A 25,961-nucleotide genomic window follows, 5' to 3' on the forward strand; every position below is an offset into this window, starting at 1 on the left:
GTTGAGTAGAGGAGGCTGTGTGAATGGTTAATAGTTGTGATATACTGTACCTCAATATGTTGAGTAGAGGAGGCTGTGTGAATGGTTAATAGTTGTGATATACTGTACCTCAATATGTTGAGTAGAGGAGGCTGTGTGAATGGTTAATAGTTGTGATATACTGTACCTCAATATGTTGAGTAGAGGAGGCTGTGTGAATGGTTAATAGTTGTGATATACTGTACCTCAATATGTTGAGTAGAGGAGGCTGTGTGAATGGTTAATAGTTGTGATATACTGTACCTCAATATGTTGAGTAGAGGAGGCTGTGTGAATGGTTAATAGTTGTGATATACTGTACCTCAATATGTTGAGTAGAGGAGGCTGTGTGAATGGTTAATAGTTGTGATATACTGTACCTCAATATGTTGAGTAGAGGAGGCTGTGTGAATGGTTAATAGTTGTGATATACTGTACCTCAATATGTTGAGTAGAGGAGGCTGTGTGAATGGTTAATAGTTGTGATATACTGTACCTCAATATGTTGAGTAGAGGAGGCTGTGTGAATGGTTAATAGTTGTGATATACTGTACCTCAATATGTTGAGTAGAGGAGGCTGTGTGAATGGTTAATAGTTGTGATATACTGTACCTCAATATGTTGAGTAGAGGAGGCTGTGTGAATGGTTAATAGTTGTGATATACTGTACCTCAATATGTTGAGTAGAGGAGGCTGTGTGAATGGTTAATAGTTGTGATATACTGTACCTCAATATGTTGAGTAGAGGAGGCTGTGTGAATGGTTAATAGTTGTGATATACTGTACCTCAATATGTTGAGTAGAGGAGGCTGTGTGAATGGTTAATAGTTGTGATATACTGTACCTCAATATGTTGAGTAGAGGAGGCTGTGTGAATGGTTAATAGTTGTGATATACTGTACCTCAATATGTTGAGTAGAGGAGGCTGTGTGAATGGTTAATAGTTGTGATATACTGTACCTCAATATGTTGAGTAGAGGAGGCTGTGTGAATGGTTAATAGTTGTGATATACTGTACCTCAATATGTTGAGTAGAGGAGGCTGTGTGAATGGTTAATAGTTGTGATATACTGTACCTCAATATGTTGAGTAGAGGAGGCTGTGTGAATGGTTAATAGTTGTGATATACTGTACCTCAATATGTTGAGTAGAGGAGGCTGTGTGAATGGTTAATAGTTGTGATATACTGTACCTCAATATGTTGAGTAGAGGAGGCTGTGTGAATGGTTAATAGTTGTGATATACTGTACCTCAATATGTTGAGTAGAGGAGGCTGTGTGAATGGTTAATAGTTGTGATATACTGTACCTCAATATGTTGAGTAGAGGAGGCTGTGTGAATGGTTAATAGTTGTGATATACTGTACCTCAATATGTTGAGTAGAGGAGGCTGTGTGAATGGTTAATAGTTGTGATATACTGTACCTCAATATGTTGAGTAGAGGAGGCTGTGTGAATGGTTAATAGTTGTGATATACTGTACCTCAATATGTTGAGTAGAGGAGGCTGTGTGAATGGTTAATAGTTGTGATATACTGTACCTCAATATGTTGAGTAGAGGAGGCTGTGTGAATGGTTAATAGTTGTGATATACTGTACCTCAATATGTTGAGTAGAGGAGGCTGTGTGAATGGTTAATAGTTGTGATATACTGTACCTCAATATGTTGAGTAGAGGAGGCTGTGTGAATGGTTAATAGTTGTGATATACTGTACCTCAATATGTTGAGTAGAGGAGGCTGTGTGAGAGTCTCCTATATGGGGATAATGTGGACTGACTGACTGAATGACTGACTGCCTGACTGACCGACTGACTGCCTGACTAACTTACTGCCTGACTGCCTCACTGATTGACTGACTGACTGACTGACTGCCTGACTGACTGCCTGACTAACTGACTGACTGACTGACTGACTCACTGCCTGCCTGCCTGCCTGCCTGCCTGTCTGCCTGGATGAATTCAGCTTTCAGAATATATTTTTGGAGACTGGGCTATTTTCTTGCGAATGGAGTCTAAAATGTCCAGCTGAATAATTAGTCTTTCCAAAGTCTTCATTCAGCCCCATCTCTAATGCATTATTTATCATGACATCTGCCTGGAAGTTGGCTCTTCTCTGCTGCCCTGTTGACGCTCTCCTGTCTTTCAGGAGACATGATAATAGACCATGATGCCCTATATAGTACCCTATTCCCTATATAGTACCTTATTCCCTATATAGTACCCTATTCCTTATATAGTACCCTATTCCATATATAGTACCCTATTCCCTATGGGCCCTGGTTAAAAGTAGTGCACCATCTAGTGAATATACTATTTGGGACATAGACTATGTGTTGAGTGGTGGGACGCCCAGGACAGGACTGAATCAATACTGCTCTTCTCTAATGAACAAAGTGACCTGGAAATGCACTGATTATGACTTTTTAATGGGAATTGATGGACTTAGTACAGGATATAGATTCACTAAAGATCTTCCTCTCTCAGAGACAAAGAGCATTACACTAGCAGGACAAGGGGAAATTAGACTGGACTGTTCTTCTCTGGAAAATAGAACAATATGTTGTTACTAGTGGAATGTACAGTGTTACTACACAGTTAGAAGATCCATTTGACTCTTATTTTATCAAAGAAATGTTGACTTTGAGTCAGGTGATTATCAGGCTACATCATATGGATTGACCCTTATATCTGTCTATCTAATTATCTTCTGTCTATCTAATTATCTTCTGTCTATGTAAATATCTCTGTCTATCTAATTATCTCTGTCTATGTAATTATCTTGTGTCTATGTAATTATCTGTCTATATAATTATCTGTCTATATAATTATCTGTCTATGTAATTATCTGTCTATGTAATTATCTGTCTATGTAATTATCTTCTGTCTATGTAATTATCTTCTGTCTATGTAATTATCTTCTGTCTATGTAAATATCTCTGTCTATGTAATTATCTTCTGTCTATGTAATTATCTTCAGTCTATGTAATTATCTTCAGTCTATGTAATTATCTTCTGTCTATGTAAATATCTCTGTCTATCTAATTATCTCTGTCTATGTAATTATCTGTCTATGTAATTTTCTGTCTATGTAATTATCTGTCTATGTAATTATCTGTATGTAATTATCTGTCTATGTAATTTTCTGTCTATGTAATTATCTGTCTCTGTAATTATCTGTCTCTGTAATTATCTGTCTATGTAATTATCTGTATGTAATTATCTGTCTATGTAATTTTCTGTCTATGTAATTATCTGTCTATGTAATTATCTGTGTGTAATTATCTGTCTATGTAATTATCTTCTGTCTATGTAATTATCTTCTGTCTATGTAATTATCTTCAGTCTATGTAATTATCTTCAGTCTATGTAATTATCTTCTGTCTATGTAAATATCTCTGTCTATCTAATTATCTCTGTCTATGTAATTATCTGTCTATGTAATTATCTGTCTATGTAATTATCTGTCTATGTAATTATCTGTCTATGTAATTATCTTCTGTCTATGTAATTATCTGTCTATATAATTATCTGTCTATGTAATTATCTGTCTATGTAATTATCTGTCTATGTAATTATCTGTCTATATAATTATCTGTCTATGTAATTATCTGTCTATGTAATTATCGGTCTATGTAATTATCGGTCTATGTAATTATCTGTATGTAATTATCTGTATGTAATTATCTGTCTATGTAATTATCTGTCTATGTAATTATCTTCTGTCTATGTAATTATCTTCTGTCTATGTAATTATATTCTGTCTATGTAATTATCTGTCTATGTAATTATCTTCTGTCTATGTAATTATATTCTGTCTATGTAATTATCTGTCTATGTAATTATCTGTCTATGTAATTATCTGTCTCTGTAATTATCTGTCTCTGTAATTATCTGTCTATGTAATTATCTGTCTATGTAATTATCTGTCTATGTAATTATCTGTCTATGTAATTATCTGTCTATGTAATTATCTGTCTCTGTAATTATCTGTCTCTGTAATTATCTGTCTCTGTAATTATCTGTCTCTGTAATTATCTGTCTATGTAATTATCTGTCTATGTAATTATCTGTCTATGTAATTATCTGTCTATGTAATTATCTGTCTATGTAATTATCTGTCTCTGTAATTATCTTCTGTCTATGTAATTATCTGTCTATGTAATTATCTGTCTATGTAATTATCTGTATGTAATTATCTGTCTATGTAATTATCTGTCTATGTAATTATCTTCTGTCTATGTAATTATCTTCTGTCTATGTAATTATATTCTGTCTATGTAATTATCTGTCTATGTAATTATCTTCTGTCTATGTAATTATATTCTGTCTATGTAATTATCTGTCTATGTAATTATCTGTCTATGTAATTATCTGTCTCTGTAATTATCTGTCTATGTAATAATCGGTCTATGTAATTATCTGTCTATGTAATTATCTGTCTGTGTAATTATCTGTCTATGTAATTATCTGTCTATGTAATTATCTTCTGTCTATGTAATTATCTTCTGTCTATGTAATTATCTTCTGTCTATGTAATTATCTGTCTATGTAATTATCTTCTGTCTATGTAATTATCTTCTGTCTATGTAATTATCGGTCTATGTAATTATCTGTCTATGTAATTATCTGTCTATGTAATTATCTGTCTCTGTAATTATCTGTCTCTGTAATTATCTGTCTATGTAATTATCTGTCTCTGTAATTATCTGTATGTAATTATCTGTCTCTGTAATTATCTGTCTCTGTAATTATCTGTCTCTGTAATTATCTGTCTCTGTAATTATCTGTATGTAATTATCTTCTGTCTATGTAATTATCTGTATGTAATTATCTTCTGTCTATGTAATTATCTGTCTATGTAATTATCTGTCTATGTAATTATCTGTCTATGTAATTATATGTCTATGTAATTATCTGTCTATGTAATTATCTGTCTCTGTAATTATCTGTCTCTGAAATTATGTCTATGTAATTATCTGTCTCTGTAATTATCTGTCTCTGTAATTATCTGTCTATGTAATTATCTGTCTATGTAATTATCTGTCTATGTAATTATCTGTCTATGTAATTATCTGTCTCTGTAATCATCTGTCTATGTAATTATCTGTCTATGTAATTATCTGTCTCTGTAATTATCTGTCTATGTAATTGTCTGTCTATGTAATTATCTTCTGTCTATGTAATTATCTATCTCTGTAATTATCTGTCTCTGTAATTGTCTGTCTATGTAATTATCTGTATGTAATTATCTGTCTATGTAATTATCTGTATGTAATTATCTGTCTCTGTAATTATCTGTCTCTGTAATTATCTGTCTATGTAATTATCTGTATGTAATTATCTGTCTATGTAATTATCTCTGTCTATGTAATTATCTGTATGTAATTATCTGTCTATGTAATTATCTGTCTCTGTAATTATCTGTATGTAATTATCTGTCTATGTAATTATCTGTATGTAATTATCTGTATGTAATTATCTGTATGTAATTATCTGTATGTAATTATCGGTCTCTGTAATTATCTGTCTATGTAATTATCTGTATGTAATTATCTGTCTCTGTAATTATCTGTATGTAATTATCTGTCTCTGTAATTATCTGTCTATGTAATTATCTGTCTATGTAATTATCTGTCTATGTAATTATCTGTATGTAATTATCTGTCTATGTAATTATCTCTGTCTATGTAATTATCTGTATGTAATTATCTGTCTATGTAATTATCTGTCTCTGTAATTATCTGTATGTAATTATCTGTCTATGTAATTATCTGTATGTAATTATCTGTATGTAATTATCTGTATGTAATTATCTGTATGTAATTATCGGTCTCTGTAATTATCTGTCTATGTAATTATCTGTATGTAATTATCTGTCTCTGTAATTATCTGTATGTAATTATCTGTCTCTGTAATTATCTGTCTATGTAATTATCTGTCTATGTAATTATCTGTCTATGTAATTATCTGTATGTAATTATCTGTCTATGTAATTATCTGTCTATGTAATTATCTGTCTCTGTAATTATCGGTCTCTGTAATTATCTGTCTCTGTAATTATCGGTCTATGTAATTAGCTGTCTATGTAATTATCTGTCTCTGTAATTATCGGTCTATGTAATTATCTGTCTATGTACAGGAGAAAACGCATCACACTGAGTGACAGTCTGTTGTTGGCCTGCCGTTCGTTCTCTGTTCGTTCGGCGCGGTGTTGTTTTAGGACCACCCACAGGTGGTGTCATTGACTGCTGACGTTGTCACACGTTTCATCATGTAGAATCGTTTTTTTTTACTCGGTTTGCAAATGACGTCCGGCACTCTGTTCAGAGATGCTAAGTAATATCAGCCGTCAAACGCTACGGCGTGTCCGTGCCTTACCTGTCTATCTGTAATGACCTCTGTTGCTACCCGAGACAGACACAGGGCTAAAATCACACAATGTCACGAGACCAGGGGTGAATGTGTAAACAGCTGCTGTACACCTGGTACAGTGACATCTTAACATCGACAAGCTAAGGGACACTCTGTTGTTCACACGCACACGCACACACATACACAAACACACACACACACACACACACACACACACACACACACACACACACACACACACACACACACACACACACACACACACACACACACACACACACACACACACACACACACACAGTACCGTTGGAGGATAACTGAGTTAGTCAAAGTGATGATTCTATCCTGTTGTAACAGCCTTTATATCCAGCCACAGACTCAGGAGGGTTTACATGGTTGGGCGTGTCTACATGTGTGTTAGTGTTTCTGTATTTGTGTGTGTGTGTGTTTGTGTACCTGTGTGTGTGTGTACCTGTGTCTGTCTGTGTGTGTGTGTGTTTCTGTACCTATGCCTGTATGTGTGTGTTTCTGTACCTATGTCTGTGTGTGTGTTTCTGTACCTATGTCTGTGTGTGTGTGTGTGTGTGTGTGTGTGTGCGGGTTTGCCTGCGTGCGTGTGTGTGTGTGTGTGTGTGTGTGAGTGTGTGTGTGTGTGTGTGTGTGTGCGGGTGTGTCTGCGTGCGTGCGTGTGTGTGTGTGTGTGTGTGTGTGTGTGTGTGTGTGTGTGTGGGTGTTTAGCTGAAACAACTGAAACAGCTAAAATACTTAAATGCCATTTGACAGTGTGTGTCCTCAGGACTCCATTGTATCATCGTAGTGAATTATTTATGTCTCAGCTGCTCTGAACACCTGGCCATGGTTAATGGAGGTCGCACCCTTCCCTTATAGACTCTGTGTCTGCATCCCAAATAGCTCCCTATTCCCTATGTAGTGTCCTACAATTGACCAGGACCCATACAGCGTTCTGCACAACATAGGGCCAACAGAAACCCACTACTCCAGTACTCCCAACAGCATACGTTTTTGTTGTAGCTCCGAACAAAAGACCACCTAATTCAACTTGCCAATGAATAGTTGAAATGTTGAATCGGGTTTGCTTGTCCGGTCCCGCAAGAAGAGAAAAAAAAAGGTTTGGGACACAGGGTAGACCGTACCAGTCAAACGTCTGGACACACCTGCTCATTCAAGGCTTTTCTTTATTTGTACTATATTCTACATTGTAGAATCATAGTGAAGACATCAACACTATGAAATAACGTGTGTGTGGCTACTTCGAAGAATCTAAAATATATTGATTTGTTTAAACACTTTTTTGGTTACTACATGATTCCATATGTGCTATTTCATAGTTTTTGATAGCCTTTAGGACACTGGGGGTTTCTGCTGGCCTTTAGGACACTGGGGGTTTCTGCTGGCCTTTAGGACACTGGGGGGATTCTGCTGGCCTTTAGGACACTGGGGGGTTTCTGCTGGCCTTTAGGACACTGGGGGTTCTGCTGGCCTTTAGGACACTGGGGGGTTTCTGCTGGCCTTTAGGACACTGGGGGGTGTTCCGCTGGCCTTTAGGACACTGGGGGTTCTGCTGGCCTTTAGGACACTGGGGGTTCTGCTGGCCTTTAGGACACTGGGGGGTTTCTGCTGGCCTTTAGGACACTGGGGGTTCTGCTGGCCTTTAGGACACTGGAGGGTTTCTGCTGGCCTTTAGGACACTGAGGGTTTCTGCTGGCCTTTAGGACACTGGAGGGTTTCTGCTGGCCTTTAGGACACTGGGGGGTTTCTGCTGGCCTTTAGGACACTGGGGGTTCTGCTGGCCTTTAGGACACTGGGGGGTTTCTGCTGGCCTTTAGGACACTGGGGATTCTGCTGGCCTTTAGGACACTGGAGGGTTTCTGCTGGCCTTTAGGACACTGAGGGTTTCTGCTGGCCTTTAGGACACTGGAGGGTTTCTGCTGGCCTTTAGGACACTGGGGGGTTTCTGCTGGCCTTTAGGACACTGGGGGGTTTCTGCTGGCCTTTAGGACACTGGAGGGGGGAGGGGTGTTCTACTGGCCTTTAGGACACTGAGGGGTTCTGCTGGCCTTTAGGACACTGGGGGGTTTCTGCTGGCCTTTAGGACACTGGGGGGTTTCTGCTGGCCTTTAGGACACTGGGGGGGGGGGGGGGGGGGGGGGGGGGGGGGTGTTCTACTGGCCTTTAGGACACTGAGGGGTTCTGCTGGCCTTTAGGACACTGGGGGGTTTCTGCTGGCCTTTAGGACACTGAGGGTTTCTGCTGGCCTTTAGGACACTGAGGGGTTCTGCTGGCCTTTAGGACACTGTAGGGGGGGGGGGGGTTCTACTGGCCTTTAGGACACTGGAGGGGGGGGGGGGGGGGTGTTCTGCTGGCCTTTAGGACACTGGGGGGTGTTCTGCTGGCCTTTAGGACACTGGGGGGTGTTCTGCTGGCCTTTAGGACACTGGAGGGGGGGGGGGGTGTTCTGCTGGCCTTTAGGACACTGGGGGGTGTTCTGCTGGCCTTTAGGACACTGGGGGGTGTTCTGCTGGCCTTTAGGACACTGGGGGTTCTGCTGGCCTTTAGGACACTGGGGGGTTTCTGCTGGCCTTTAGGACACTGGGGGGTTTCTGCTGGCCTTTAGGACACTGGGGGTTCTGCTGGCCTTTAGGACACTGGAGGGTTTCTGCTGGCCTTTAGGACACTGAGGGTTTCTGCTGGCCTTTAGGACACTGGAGGGTTTCTGCTGACCTTTAGGACACTGGGGGGTTTCTGCTGGCCTTTAGGACACTGGGGGGTTTCTGCTGGCCTTTAGGACACTGGAGGGGGGGGGGGGGGTGTTCTACTGGCCTTTAGGACACTGAGGGGTTCTGCTGGCCTTTAGGACACTGGGGGGTTTCTGCTGGTCTTTAGGACACTGGGGGGTTTCTGCTGGCCTTTAGGACACTGGAGGGGGGGGGGTGTTCTGCTGGCCTTTAGGACACTGGGGGGTGTTCTGCTGGCCTTTAGGACACTGGGGGGTGTTCTGCTGGCCTTTAGGACACTGGGGGTTCTGCTGGCCTTTAGGACACTGGGGGTTCTGCTGGCCTTTAGGACACTGGGGGGTTTCTGCTGGCCTTTAGGACACTGGGGGGTTTCTGCTGGCCTTTAGGACACTGGGGGTTCTGCTGGCCTTTAGGACACTGGAGGGTTTCTGCTGGCCTTTAGGACACTGAGGGTTTCTGCTGGCCTTTAGGACACTGGGGGGTTTCTGCTGGCCTTTAGGACACTGGGGGGTTTCTGCTGGCCTTTAGGACACTGGGGGTTCTGCTGGCCTTTAGGACACTGGAGGGTTTCTGCTGGCCTTTAGGACACTGGGGGTTTCTGCTGGCCTTTAGGACACTGGGGGTTCTGCTGGCCTTTAGGACACTGGGGGGTTTCTGCTGGCCTTTAGGACACTGGGGATTCTGCTGGCCTTTAGGACACTGGAGGGTTTCTGCTGGCCTTTAGGACACTGAGGGTTTCTGCTGGCCTTTAGGACACTGGAGGGTTTCTGCTGGCCTTTAGGACACTGGGGGGTTTCTGCTGGCCTTTAGGACACTGGGGGGTTTCTGCTGGCCTTTAGGACACTGGAGGGGGGAGGGGTGTTCTACTGGCCTTTAGGACACTGAGGGGTTCTGCTGGCCTTTAGGACACTGGGGGGTTTCTGCTGGCCTTTAGGACACTGGGGGGTTTCTGCTGGCCTTTAGGACACTGGGGGGGGGGGGGGGTGTTCTACTGGCCTTTAGGACACTGAGGGGTTCTGCTGGCCTTTAGGACACTGGGGGGTTTCTGCTGGCCTTTAGGACACTGAGGGTTTCTGCTGGCCTTTAGGACACTGAGGGGTTCTGCTGGCCTTTAGGACACTGTAGGGGGGGGGGGGGGGGGGTTCTACTGGCCTTTAGGACACTGGAGGGGGGGGGGGTGTTCTGCTGGCCTTTAGGACACTGGGGGGTGTTCTGCTGGCCTTTAGGACACTGGGGGGTGTTCTGCTGGCCTTTAGGACACTGGAGGGGGGGGGGGTGTTCTGCTGGCCTTTAGGACACTGGGGGGTGTTCTGCTGGCCTTTAGGACACTGGGGGGTGTTCTGCTGGCCTTTAGGACACTGGGGATTCTGCTGGCCTTTAGGACACTGGGGGGTTTCTGCTGGCCTTTAGGACACTGGGGGGTTTCTGCTGGCCTTTAGGACACTGGGGGTTCTGCTGGCCTTTAGGACACTGGAGGGTTTCTGCTGGCCTTTAGGACACTGAGGGTTTCTGCTGGCCTTTAGGACACTGGAGGGTTTCTGCTGACCTTTAGGACACTGGGGGGTTTCTGCTGGCCTTTAGGACACTGGGGGGTTTCTGCTGGCCTTTAGGACACTGGAGGGGGGGGGGGGGTGTTCTACTGGCCTTTAGGACACTGAGGGGTTCTGCTGGCCTTTAGGACACTGGGGGTTTCTGCTGGTCTTTAGGACACTGGGGGGTTTCTGCTGGCCTTTAGGACACTGGAGGGGGGGGGGGGGGGGTGTTCTGCTGGCCTTTAGGACACTGGGGGGTGTTCTGCTGGCCTTTAGGACACTGGGGGGTGTTCTGCTGGCCTTTAGGACACTGGGGGTTCTGCTGGCCTTTAGGACACTGGGGGTTCTGCTGGCCTTTAGGACACTGGGGGGTTTCTGCTGGCCTTTAGGACACTGGGGGGTTTCTGCTGGCCTTTAGGACACTGGGGGTTCTGCTGGCCTTTAGGACACTGGAGGGTTTCTACTGGCCTTTAGGACACTGAGGGTTTCTGCTGGCCTTTAGGACACTGGGGGGTTTCTGCTGGCCTTTAGGACACTGGGGGGTTTCTGCTGGCCTTTAGGACACTGGGGGTTCTGCTGGCCTTTAGGACACTGAGGGGTTCTGCTGGCCTTTAGGACACTGAGGGGTTCTGCTGGCCTTTAGGACACTGGGGCTTCTGCTGGCCTTTAGGACACTGGAGGGTTTCTGCTGGCCTTTAGGACACTGAGGGTTTCTGCTGGCCTTTAGGACACTGGAGGGTTTCTGCTGGCCTTTAGGACACTGGGGGGTTTCTGCTGGCCTTTAGGACACTGGGGGGGTTTATGCTGGCCTTTAGGACACTGGAGGGGGGGGGGTGTTCTACTGGCCTTTAGGACACTGAGGGGTTCTGCTGGCCTTTAGGACACTGGGGGGTTTCTGCTGGTCTTTAGGACACTGGGGGTTCTGCTGGCCTTTAGGACACTGAGGGTTTCTGCTGGCCTTTAGGACACTGAGGGGTTCTGCTGGCCTTTAGGACACTGGGGGGTTCTGCTGGCCTTTAGGACACTGGGGGGTTCTGCTGGCCTTTAGGACACTGGGGGGTTCTGCTGGCCTTTAGGACACTGGGGGGTTCTGCTGGCCTTTAGGACACTGAGGGGTTCTGCTGGCCCTTAGGACACTGGGGGGGGGGGGGGGGTTCTGCTGGCCTTTAGGACACTGGGGGTTTCTGCTGGCCTTTAGGACACTGGGGGTTTCTGCTGGCCTTCAGGACACTGGGGGGGGTTCTGCTGGCCTTTAGGACACTGGGGGTTTCTGCTGGCCTTCAGGACACTGGGGGGGGGGGGGGGGGTTCTGCTGGCCTTCAGGACAGACATGTATTCAGTGTGGAAACAGCAGCAGTAAAGGGACAGATGGGAACTTGTAGAAGTAACTCTGTTGCCCAGAGAAATGTGAAATGGTAACACCCCCCCCCCCCCCCCCTCTCCTTGTTCTGACCCTGTTCTAATGTCACTACAAGGTTTGACAATCATTCTTATCATGTACTAGTATCCAGACTACTCTTAGTACCCTCTCAATACCCTGGCATCTGGATCCCTACTGTGAGTTATGGAGGTGTGTGTGTGTGTGTGTGCTTGTGGGTATACGTGTGTGTGTGTGTGTGTTCAGGCTCTGCCTGGCCTCAGTGTTTACTGTTGGTCAACAGTAGTGCACTATATAGGGAATACAGTGCCATTTGAGATGCTTAACGAGATGACAAGGACATGATGTGTTGACCCTGTGTGTCCAACAGCTGTGTTTATAGTGTGTGTGTGTGTGTGTGTGTTTTGTGTGTGCGTGTGTGTTCGTAGGACAAACTCGTTAATTTGCAGATTGGGCAGTGTAATGTATCTGCAGTACTCAGTCATATTGAACTGACCTTAATCAAGCAGATCGTACATCAGCAACGGGCCAGCCAGCTAAATCACATGTAGCTTTTCCCCTCGGCTGAACGAGCAGCAGCACAGTCCCAATGAGGCCTGATGTACTTCTGCCTCATAGCGTTACACAGAGGCAGTGTCCCAAATGGCACCCTATTCCCTATGGGGGCCCTGGTCAAAAGTAGTGCACTACGTAGGGAATAGGGTGCCGTGGTGTAAAGTACTTAAGTCGTTTTTTAGGGTATCTGTACTTTACTATTTATATTTTTACTACTTTTACTTCACTAATTTCCTAAAGGAAATTCTGTACTTTTTACTCCAGACATTTTCCCCTGACACCCAAAAGTACTCGTTACATTTTGAGTGCTTAACAGGACAGGAAAATGGTCCAATTCCCAAACTTAAAGAGAACTGGTCGTCCCTACTACCTCTGATCTGGTGGACTCACTAAACAGAGAACATCTCTGGTCGTCCCTACTGCCTCTGATCTGGTGGACTCACTAAACAGAGAACATCTCTGGTCATCCCTACTGTCTCTGATCTGGTGGACTCACTAAACAGAGAACATCCCTGGTCATCCCTACTGCCTCTGATCTGGTGGACTCACTTAACAGAGAATATCCCTGGTCATCCCTACAGCCTCTGATCTGGAGGACTCACTAAACAGACAACATCCCTGGTCATCCCTACTGCATCTGATCTGGAGGACTCACTAAACAGAGAACATCCCTGGTCGTCCCTACTACCTCTGATCTGGAGGACTCACTAAACAGACAACATCCCTGGTCGTCCCTACAGCCTCTGATCTGGAGGACTCACTAAACAGAGAACATCCCTGGTCATCCCTACTGCCTCTGATCTGGAGGACTCACTAAACACAAATGCTTTGTTTTTAAATGGTGTTAGAGCGTGGCCCCTGGCTATCCGTAAATGTAAATAACAAGAATATCGTGCCGTCTGGTTTGCTTAATATAAGGAATTTGAATGGATTTATACATGTACTTTTGAAACTTAAGTATATTTAAAACCAAATATTTGTAGACTTTTATTCAAGTAGTGTTTTACAGGGTGACTTTCACTTTTACTTGAGTCATTTTCTATTAAGGTATCTTTACTTTTACTCAAGTAGGACAATTGGGGACTTTTTCCACTTATCAGGGGCCAGCACAATGTCATTTGTTCTCATTCCCCACACAGACAGACAGATAATTAGCCAGGGAGTGTATTTACCTTGGCATCCCTGTGATTTAGTGTCCTGTAAGGAACCCTGTGACCACACACACACACACACACACACACACACACACACACACACACACACACACACACACACACACACACACACACACACACACACACACACACACACACACACACACACACACACACACACACACACACTCTCTGTGATGGTTATCATCATTGTTTGCTCTCAGCCATTCCATAATAATTAATAACAGTTTATAAATGGAAATCAATCTGTCTCCATATGACCTAGCCAGTAAGCCTAATTAATATTGACCCCAAATGTTCATAAAAATGAGAAAACACCCTTAAATGTGATCCTTTCCACAGAATCCTTTCCTCAGAATCCTTTCCTCAGAATTCTTTCCTCAGAATCCTTTCCTCAGAATCTTTTCCTCAGAATCCTTTCCTCAGAAACTTTTCCTCAGAATCCTTTCCTCAGAATCTTTTCCTCAGAATCCTTTACTCAGAATCTTTTCCTCAGAATCTTTTCCTCAGAATCCTTTACTCAGAATCTTTTCCTCAGAATCTTTTCCTCAGAATCCTTTCCTCAGAATTCTTCTCCAATTACAGGATGTCTCAGAGCATGCAGAGCCACACTTCATCCTACTGCACCTACAGTACTGTACTTTATGTCCCTGTGTGTGTGTGTGTGGTCTTTTGATGTGCCAACGCTGCTCCATGATTAGAGGTCCCTAGTTGGAAGACTCTGAGCATTAGAGCATGTGGGAGGAAACACAACACGTCTTTGTGATGCAACTTCCTGAAATGAGGTCATGTTCAACCAATGGCAGAAAACCAAATGTTGTTTGACAGGATGTCTTCTTGAGGGTTTGTGTGTGTGTGTGTCTGTCCTCATGGTCATGGCTGAATGAAAGAAACAGGGAACGTCTCGACTGCCACATCTCAGAGAGCCGTCCCAGGAGTCGCTTTGAGAGATTTTTAAAAAGAAAAATGGCCAAATATTTCAGCTGCGAAAATCTGTTTCATGTCCAGACCTGGACAGAATGATACACTTTTAGTTCCCTTCTTCATGTCCAGGTGAGAAACCGCTATGCGTCACTATTGTGCATTCTACAGGCCTGGACAGATCCATATAGTTCCCTTTTGAAACGCTCTTAATGCATTTCTATGTGGATAACGGCTGTGGGGCTACAACTCACCTTCTCTCTCATTTCAAAACCCGCTGATTCCTTGAGAGAGAGAGTGAGGAGAGCTAACTCCATCACTGTGAAAATCACTGCTGTTTACAATGCACTCAGAGAGGAGAGCTAACTCCATCACTGTGAAAATCACTGCTGGCAGTGGAGAGGAGTTTACAATGCACTCAGAGAGCAGAGACATCACTGTTACCCTCCCTGACAGAGAGGAGAGACCACTGTTACCCTCCCTGACAGAGAGGAGAGATCACTGTTACCCTCCCTGACAGAGAGGAGAGACTTCACTGTTACCCTCCCTGACAGAGAGGAGAGACCACTGTTACCCTCCCTGACAGAGAGGAGAGACATCACTGTTACCCTCCCTGACAGAGGGGAGAGACATCACTGTCAGAGAGGAGAGACATCACTGTCAGAGAGGAGAGACATCACTGTCAGAGAGGAGAGACATCACTGTCAGAGAGGAGAGACATCACTGTCAGAGAGGAGAGACATCACTGTTACCCTCCCTGACAGAGAGGAGAGACATCACTGTTATCCTCCCTCTCAGTGGCAGGGCACTGTGACCAGGCTAATAAGTCTCAGTGACAGGGCACTGTGACCAGGCTAATACGTCTCAGTGACAGGGCACTGTAACCAGGTTAATAAGTCTCAGTGACAGGGCACTGTAACCAGGTTAATAAGTCTCAGTGACATGGCACTGTGACAGGCTAATAAGTCTCAGTGACCAGGTTAATAAGTCTCAGTGACAGGGTACTGTGACCAGGTTAATAAGTCTCAGTGACAGGGTTAATCAGTCTCAGTGACCAGGCTAATAAGTCTCAGTGACCAGGTTAACATGTCTCAGTGACCAGGTTAATCAGTCTCAGTGACAGGGCACTGTGACCAGGTTAATAAGTCTCAGTGACAGGGTTAATCAGTCTCAGTGACCAGGCTAATCAGTATCAGTGACCAGGTTAACATGTCTCAGTGACAGGGCTGTCTGGAGGCACCCCGTCTAGAGGAGTTATGGTGGGGTGTTTGTGCTAAGTGTTGCTGGAACATACCCATTTCAGACAGAATAGTCATTTCAGACAGAATACCCATTTCAGACAGAATAGTCATTTCAGACAGAATACCCATTTCAGACAGAATAGTCATTTCAGACAGAACACCCATTTCAGACAGAACACCCATTTCAGACAGAATACCCATTTCAGACAGAACACCCATTTCAGACAGAACACCCATTTCAGACAGACAATTTTGACAATGTTTATATGCGCGACTTTCAAACAACCCCTTATTTAGCACTTTGTTGCAGGTGAAATGAGCCTCTGACTAGATGGCATTGTCTTTGTGTCCCAAATGTCAAAAGTAGTGCACTATGTAGGGAATATGGTGCCATTTGGGAGGAAACCTACGTGACCTATGGAGTAAGGGGGAGGGGGTGGCAGTGGGTATTTAAATCCTAAACGGACCCCCTCACCAGGCCTGTGCTGTGAGGTGAGATAGACGTGAATTCAGAGCAGCTCAGTCAGGCAGGCTTGTGGCCAGACATTTCCAGGCTAATAGTGTTCCTGGAGGAGCAGAACACAGCATCTGGCCAGTCAGGCAGGATCCATTACTGCTGTTTTACACCAGCTATATTACAGGGCTGTGGACCAACGGCAGGAGAGGTGCTATCCATGATATGAATCACATAACTCAAGGGACCTCTGCTCCGTACCGTGAATATCATACCACTGGTCACTGCTCCCCACAATCTCTCTCTCTCTCTCTCTCTCTCTCTCTCTCTCTCTCTCTCTCTCTCTCTCGGCCCAGCCTCTCCCTTCCCACCGCCTCTTTTTCTTTCTCTCTCTCTCTCTCTCTCTCTCTCTCTCTCTCTCTCTCTCTCTCTCTCTCTCTCTCTCTCTATCTATCTATCTCTCTCCCCTTGCCCAAGCCTCTCTCTTTCTCTCTCTCTCTCTCTCTCTCTCTCTCTCTCTCTCTCTCTCTCTCTCCCCTTGCCCAAGCCTCTCTCTCTCTCAATTCAAATTCAATATGCTTTTAGTGGCACGAAGGACAACGTCAACGACAACGTCAACGAAAATAAATCTGTTTTTTCAGGGGGGTGCAGCAGCACCCTCAGCACCTCTACTTCCCACGACTAGGATTCTATGAAAATTCCTCTCTGAAATGGTTTGCCACTTAAATATCACAGCTGTTTTTTTTATAACTTAATGCAGTAGCTATGTTCCAAAGCGTCATCTTAAATTAAATGTTTAATATTTTAGCTAGCTGAAGCCTCGCTGAAATGTCCATATAATTCAGTTCCATTATTAAGCTGTTCTGCTGTGCTGCTGTGTTGCTGTGCTGCTGTGTTGCTGTGCTGCTGTGCTGCTGTGCTGCTGTGTTGCTGTGTTGCTGTGCTGCTGTGTTGCTGTGCTGCTGTGTTGCTGTGCTGCTGTGTTGCTGTGCTGCTGTGCTGCTGTGCTGCTGTGCTGCTGTGTTGCTGTGCTGCTGTGTTGCTGTGCTGCTGTGCTGCTGTGCTGCTGTGCTGCTGTGTTGCTGTGTTGCTGTGTTGCTGTGTTGCTGTGTTGCTGTGCTGCTGTGCTGCTGTGCTGCTGTGCTGCTGTGCTGCTGTGTTGCTGTGTTGCTGTGCTGCTGTGTTGCTGTGCTGCTGTGCTGCTGTGCTGCTGTGCTGCTGTGCTGCTGTGTTGCTGTGTTGCTGTGCTGCTGTGCTGCTGTGTTGCTGTGCTGCTGTGTTGCTGTGCTGCTGTGCTGCTGTGTTGCTGTGTTGCTGTGTTGCTGTGCTGCTGTGCTGCTGTGTTGCTGTGCTGCTGTGTTGCTGTGCTGCTGTGCTGCTGTGCTGATCAAATCAAATCAAATGTATTTATATAGCCCTTCGTACATCAGCTGATATCTCAAAGTGCTGTACAGAAACCCAGCCTAAAACCCCAAACAGCAAGCAATGCAGGTGTAGAAGCACGGTGGCTAGGAAAAACTCCCTAGAAAGGCCAATACCTAGGAAGAAACCTAGAGAGGAACCAGGCTATGTGGGGTGGCCAGTCCTCTTCTGGCTGTGCCGGGTGGAGATTATAACAGAACATGGCCAAGATGTTCAAATGTTCATAAATGACCAGCATGGTCGAATAATAATAAGGCAGAACAGTTGAAACTGGAGCAGCAGCACAGTCAGGTGGAAGTTGAAACTGGAGCAGCAGCATGGCCAGGTGGACTGGGGACAGCAAGGAGTCATCATGTCAGGTAGTCCTGGGGCATGGTCCTAGGGCTCAGGTCCTCCGAGAGAGAGAAAGAAAGAGAGAAGGAGAGAATTAGAGAACGCACACTTAGATTCACACAGGACACCGAATAGGACAGGAGAAGTACTCCAGATATAACAAACTGACTCCAGCCCCCCGACACATAAACTACTGCAGCATAAGTACTGGAGGCTGAGACAGGAGGGGTCAGGAGACACTGTGGCCCCATCCGAGGACACCCCCAGTATTACAGACAGGATAGCAGACAAGATCACAGACAGGCTACCAGGATAACAGACATGATCACAGACAAGCTAACATGATAACAGACAGGATAAGGAACAGGATAACATGAGGGATGCTGGCCCATGTTGACTCCAATGCTTCCCACAGTTGTGTCAAGTTGGCTGGATGTCCTTTGGGTGGTGGACCATTCTTGATACACACAGGAAACTGCTGAGCATGAAAAACCCAGCAAAACCGTTGTGCCTGGCTCAAACCGTTGTGCCTGACTCAAACCGTTGTGCCTGGCTCAAACCGTTGTGCCTGACTCAAACCGTTGTGCCTGACTCAAACCGTTGTGCCTGACTCAAACCGTTGCGCCTGGCTCAAACCGTTGCGCCTGACTCAAACAGTTGCGCCTGGCTCAAACCGTTGCGCCTGACTCAAACCGTTGCGCCTGGCTCAAACCGTTGCGCCTGGCTCAAACCGTTGCGCCTGGCTCAAACCGTTGTGCCTGATTCAAACCATTGCGCCTGGCGTCTACGACCATTTCCTGTTCAAAGGCAATTAAATATTTTCTGTCTTGCCCAGTCACCCTCTGAATGGAACACATACATAATCCATGTCTCAAGGCTTAAAGATCATTATTTAACCCGTCTCCTCACCTTCATCTGCACTGATTGAAGTGGATTAAACAGGTGACATCAATAAGGGATCATAGATTCACTTGGTCAGTCTATGTCATGGAAATAGCAGTTGTTCCTAATGTTCTGTACACTCAGTGTAGGACCAGGTGAAAAAGACACATTTTTAGTCTGTATAACCTGGTAATATATCTCTTTAATAGATATGGGACCAGGTGATATAGACTTTAATACCAGGTGATATAGACTTTAATAGATTTAGGATCAGGTGATATAGACTTTAATAGCTATAGAACCAGGTGATATAGACTTTAATAGCTATAGAACCAGGTGATATAGACTTTAATAGCTATAGAACCAGGTGATATAGACTTTAATACCAGGTCATATAGACTTTAATAGATATAGAACCAGGTGATATATACTATAATAGATATAGAACCAGGTGATATAGACTTTAATACCAGGTGATATAGACTTTAATAGATTTAGGATCAGGTGATATAGACTTTAATAGCTATAGAACCAGGTGATATAGACTTTAATAGATATAGAACCAGGTGATATAGACTTTAATACCAGGTGATATAGACTTTAATAGATATAGAACCAGGTGATATAGACTTTAATACCAGGTGATATAGACTTTAATAGATATCGGACCAGGTGATATAAACTTTAATAGATATGGGACCAGGTCATATAGACTTTAATAGATATAGAACCAGGTGATATATACTATAATAGATATAGGACCAGGTGATATAGACTTTAATACCAGGTGATATAGACTTTAATAGATATAGAACCAGGTGATATAGACTTTAATACCAGGTGATATAGACTTTAATAGATATAGAACCAGGTGATATAGACTTTAATACCAGGTGATATAGACTTTAATAGATATAGAACCAGGTGATATAGACTTTAATAGATATGGGACCAGGTGATATAGACTTTAATACCAGGTGATATAGACTATAATAGATATAGAACCAGGTGATATATACTATAATAGATATAGAACCAGGTGATATAGACTTTAATAGATTTAGAACCAGATGATATAGACTTTAATAGATATAGAACCAGATTATATAGATATAGGACCAGATGATATAGACTATAATAGATATAGAACCAGGTGATATAGACTTTAATAGATTTAGAACCAGGTGATATAGACTTTAATAGATTTAGAACCAGGTGATATATACTATAATAGATATAGATCCAGGTGATATATACTATAATAGATATAGAACCAGGTGATATATACTATAATAGATATAGGACCAGGTGATATAGACTATAGTAGATATAGGACCAGGTGATATAGACTATAATAGATATGGGACTTGGCCAATTTACTGACAACACAAAACATATTATTTACCTTAGAGAAACGGCCTGGTCTGAAATGAAATGGTGAAGTCCTACGACTCTGCTCTGCTCTGTGATCTAACCTGATGTCAGACTTTATAGCCTTCCTCCCGTTGCTTCTCTGTGGGGTAGCGTACCAAATGGAACCCTGTTCCCTATATGGACCAGGGCCTATATAGGGCTCTGGTTAAAAGTAGTGCACTGTGTAGGGAATAGAGCACCATTTGGGATGCAGCCTGCCTCTCTGGCTCTCCCTGTGTGGGCTGTAAACATCCCATAGTGATATATTGTACATAGGTTCTCAGTACTGCTAACTAGACAGAGAACGATGTTTATTTAGTAGCTTGAGTTATAGGAGGAAGGCAAGGGGCTGGGCTGTATTTCTGCTGAATACAGGGGGGCGGGCCAGTGAATGATAGAACAAATATGGTAGGGCTGTGGTGTGTGTGTGTTTGTTTGTGTGTGTGTGTGTGTGTGTGTGTGTGTGTGTGTGTGTGTGTGCGTGCGTGCGTGCGTGTGTGTGTGTATTGTTGTGTAAATGACCTTGGACTGATCCCAGAACAGTGAAATGGATTAAAAGAAAGGACTCCCTGTGTGTTAACTCAATGGTGTATTTTACACCAAATACCAACTGTCTATCCCGTCAGTTCTGTGCTTCGGTGTCCCAAATTCTACCCTATTCCCTGTGTAGTGCACTACATATACTTTTAATCAGGGCCGTGTCGGCCCGCTTGGGACACCAACTCAGTCCATACTCAGTGTGTTTTGTTCCTACTTAACGGTGAAGGAAATCCAAATCACTTCGTCGGCCGCTTTGGTGCCCTGCGGTCCATTGACTTTGATGACTCCAGACAGTTTTCTAGTTTTCAAGGACTTTGTCTTGGTTGATCGCACTACTTCACAGACTGTAGACATGACAGGTGGACAGACAGACTGTAGACATGACAGGTGGACAGACTGTAGACATGACAGGTGGACAGACTGTAGACATGACAGGTGGACAGACAGACTGTAGACATGACAGGTGGACAGACTGTAGACATGACAGGTGGACAGACAGACTGTAGACATGACAGGTGGACAGACTGTAGACATGACAGGTGGACAGTCAGTGTCGGCAGCCGCGCTGGTAAACAGGGAGAGAATGGTCCGTGCTAGGTGGTGATTGGGCAGCTACAGGGAGTGAATGATCCGTGCTAGGTGGTGATTGGGCAGCTACAGGGAGTGAATGATCCGTGCTAGGTGGTGATTGGGCAGCTACAGGGAGTGAATGATCCGTGCTAGGTGGTGATTGGGCAGCTACAGGGAGTGAATGATCCGTGCTAGGTGGTGATTGGGCAGCTACAGGGAGTGAATGATCCATGATAGGTGGTGATTGGGCAGCTACAGGGAGTGAATGATCCGTGCTAGGTGGTGATTGGGCAGCTGCTGGTAAACAGGGAGAGAATGGTCCGTGCTAGGTGGTGATTGGGCAGCTACAGGGAGTGAATGATCTGTGCTAGGTGGTGATTGGGCAGCTACAGGGAGTGAATGATCCGTGCTAGGTGGTGATTGGGCAGCTACAGGGAGTGAATGATCTGTGCTAGGTGGTGATTGGGCAGCTACAGGGAGTGAATGACCCGTGCTAGGTGGTGATTGGGCAGCTGCTGGTAAACAGGGAGAGAATGATCCGTGCTAGGTGGTGATTGGGCAGCTGCTGGTAAACAGGGAGAGAATGATCCGTGCTAGGTGGTGATTGGGCAGCTGCTGGTAAACAGTGAGAGAATGATCCGTGCTCGGTGGTGATTGGGCAGCTGCTGGTAAACAGGGAGAGAATGATCCGTGCTAGGTGGTGATTGGGCAGCTGCTGGTAAACAGGGAGAGAATGATCCGTGCTCGGTGGTGATTGGGCAGCTGCTGGTAAACAGTCAGAGAATGATTCGTGCTAGGTGGTGATTGGGCCCCCTGCCAACTCATAGAAGTGGAACCTGATCATCCTTTCCTTAATAGGCCACAATCCTCATACTGCGTGTATATGTGTGTGCGTGGGTGGGTGCGTGCGTGTGTGTGCGTGTGTGTGTCAGTGTGTGGGAGGGTTAATAGGGCCCTATAATCCCCTCCAAATGTCTTCTGAAAGGAGGCAGATTCCCCCAGGATAAGAAGCAGGCAGACTAAGGCCTGTATTTTCAATCAGTGTGCATTAGGGGTTGACTGCTGCTGCTGTTGCTGAATCAAGCTCTGAATGGGGGAAAACCTCAATGGAAATGTTTTTGTGAAGAAGTCATTTTCTTTACTCTAACAATGACCTTCTGCTTTTCTCTCTCTCTTTCTTTCTCTCCTCTCCCACATCACCGTTCATCACTACAGGAAGTTGAGGTTAGTAAACATCTTCTAGATCCGGTTTCTCTGTTCGGTCTTTTCATGTTGACGTTTCTCTTTAAACCGGAGGAGGAGGATTGGGAATCTGTCCAATTCTCTCTCTTTGGACTGCAGATGTTACCTGCCCTTTTCAATCAAGAGTAGTCAATGTCTCTGCTCGATAGGAACAAGCTAGCTAATTCTATATAGCCATTGATTCATGAAGATTATCACTTATTATGTCTCATGGTCTTAGTTCAACTGCCTAGCTGCATTATAACACCTGACATTAAACTGCCTAGCCGCATTATAACACCTGACATTAAACTGCCAAACCGCATTATAACACCTGACATTAAACTGCCTAGCTGCATTATAACACCTGACATTAAACTGCCAAACCGCATTATAACACCTGACATTAAACTGCCAAACCGCATTATAACACCTGACATTAAACTGCCTAGCCGCATTATAACACCTGACATTAAACTGCCTATCTGCATTATAACACCAGACATTAAACTGCCTAGCTGCATCATAACACCAGACATTAAACTGCCAAACCGCATCATAACACCAGACATTAAACTGCCAAACCGCATTATAACACCTGACATTAAACTGCCTAGCTGCATTATAACACCAGACATTAAACTGCCTAGCTGCATTATAACACCAGACATTAAACTGACAAACTGCATTATAACACCAGACATTAAACTGCCTAGCTGCATTATAGCACCTGACATTAAACTGCCTAACCACATTATAACACCTGACATTAAACTGACCAACTGCATTATAACACCAGACATTAAACTGCCAAACCGCATCATAACACCAGACATTAAACTATTACACTTCAACAGCCCAGACATATAGATGTATGCATGTGTCCCAATTGGCACCGTGTTCCCTATAAACTGGCCCTGGTGAAAACGTAGTGCACTATAAAGGGAACAGCGTTCCATTTGAGACGTATCCCTTTAATGGATCTCGTCTGTCTCCACACTTCCTCTGAATATACGAAACGCCTTTGGCTTAAGTTGTTCAGCTTGACTTGAGAGCTCTGTGTTATACTGCTGGGATCCCAGTGTAGGATAAGGCCAAGCCAGTCGTAACAAACATAATCCTGTGGGTCCTCATCCACACACACACACACACACACACACACACACACACACACACACACACACACACACACACGCACACACGCACACAGGTCAGTAGAAATGGATACTATGGGAGATTTAGCATTTTTATCATAATTCTAACCCTCAAACACAACCAGAGACCAGTCTAACACCCCCCAGAGACCAGTCTAACACCCCCAGTGACTAGTCTAACACCCCCAGGGACCAGTCTAACACCCCCAGAGACTAGTCTAACACCCACAGGGACCAGTCTAACACCCCCCAGAGACCAGTCTAACACCCCCAGAGACCAGTCTAACACCCCCAGAGAACAGTCTAACACCCCCCCAGAGACCAGTCTAACACCCCCAGAGACTAGTCTAACACCCCCAGGGACCAGTCTAACACCCCCAGAGACTAGTCTAACACCCCCAGGGACCAGTCTAACACCCCCCAGAGAACAGTCTAACACCCCCAGAGACCAGTCTAACACCCCGAGAGACCAGTCAAACACCACCAGATACCAGTCTAACACCCCCAGAGACCAGTCTAACACCCCCAGAGACCAGTCTAACACCCCCAGAGACCAGTCTAACACCCCCAGAGACCAGTCATAACACCCCCAGAGACCAGTCTAACATCCCCAGAGACCAGTCTAACACCCCCAGAGACCAGTCAAACACCCCCAGAGACCAGTCTAACACCCCCAGAGACCAGTCTAACACCCCCAGAGACCAGTCTAACACCCCCAGAGACCAGTCAAACACCCCCAGAGACCAGTCAAACAACCACCAGAGACCAGTCTAAAAGATAGTTTCTGTGTTTCCCAAATGGCATCCTGTTCCCAACATAGTGCACTACTATATTATATGGCACTATATAGGGAAGTAGTGAGCAATAATAAAGAATAGGGTCCCTTTTGGTACATACTCATTCTGAGAGTGTACATTCCCTGTGTGACAGGGAGGAAGCTAAAATCACCACTTACAGAGAGTGAGACCGTCTGTGATCTTCTGTTCTGTCCTTGGATATGATGTTGTTGTTGTTGTTGTTTACACTACACTCTGCAACACTCTGCAGTGACACTACTCCGATTCTCACATTCTCTCTAGGACGACTACATCAGGAATGTGGAGGAAACCCCAGGCTCGGATGAAAGTAAGTTAAAGGAAATGATGTCATATAACCTTCTGTCTTCATGTTATCAAAAAAAAAAATGTTAAACATTTTTTTTTTTTTAAGTAATGTACACTACAGATGATGTAAAAATGGGTTCCTGGATTGAGTGTGTGAAAAAGAACCATGGAGTCGCCATTTTGTTACGCAACAAATGGAAGAAAACGGGAGTGAGGGACTACCTAGAATGTTCCAATAAGAAACATTTTTGCTACGCTGTGCCCTAATGAACACGGCCCTGATCTGATGGAGCGTTGCTAGGGATTTCTGGTGAGGAGACGTGGAGACTGAGGGTCTGTTCCAAATGGCATCCTCTTCACTATATCAGGGTTCACCAGCTGGTGGCACGCAGGATTTATCATTTGTACCTCTTCCTCCCCTCATGTTTTCTGAGCAAAAAAACTACAACGTTTTTATAAAATAAATGTTTGGTTGTTGTTGTTGTTGTTGTTGTTGCTGTTGTTGTTGTTGTTGTTGTTGCTGTTGTTGTTGTTGGATTTTCATTGTTGGACATAAAAAAATATATGTAAAAACACTAGGAAATCAGCTCCAAGTGATTTTATTTGAGGAAATATGTTCCCAAGTGTTCCTACGCGTAAATAGTGAGACATATACCGATGTTTGAAATGATTCTGTTTTTGTCTAAAATACAATACTCTGTTTGTGCTACTTGCGGTCAATGTGCAGTGTGCAAATGATTTGTAATTATGTTCCGGCTCCCTGACCATCCACTCAAGACAAAATCGTCCCTTGGCTGAATGTACTGTAGTTGGGGATCCCTGTTCTATATAGTACACTACCTGTGGGAGCCCGATGGGAGCCCTATGGGCCCTAGTCAAAAGTAGTGCACTACATAGGGAATAGGGTCCCATTTGGCTCTCA

The 25,961-nt window shown here is 44.4% G+C and overlaps 1 protein-coding gene across 1 annotated transcript in view; it reads left to right on the top strand.

Moving 5' to 3' along the window:
• The window catches only part of LOC116365475 (testican-2), a gene marked incomplete at its 3' end in the record, with an annotated part of 46,692 nt that extends 21,631 nt beyond the window's left edge, over positions 1 to 25,061 (top strand). Inside the window, exons 2-3 of the mRNA XM_031818099.1 lie at positions 22,777 to 22,785; positions 25,016 to 25,061. Of these exons, the coding sequence (XP_031673959.1) occupies positions 22,777 to 22,785; positions 25,016 to 25,061 (55 nt within the window). The remainder of the gene's footprint in view (positions 1 to 22,776; positions 22,786 to 25,015) is intronic.
• Between the last annotated feature and the right edge of the window lie 900 nt (positions 25,062 to 25,961).

The sequence above is a fragment of the Oncorhynchus kisutch genome, unplaced genomic scaffold, assembly GCF_002021735.2.
Source record: "Oncorhynchus kisutch isolate 150728-3 unplaced genomic scaffold, Okis_V2 scaffold1253, whole genome shotgun sequence".
In the NCBI taxonomy this organism is placed as follows: domain Eukaryota; kingdom Metazoa; phylum Chordata; class Actinopteri; order Salmoniformes; family Salmonidae; genus Oncorhynchus; species Oncorhynchus kisutch.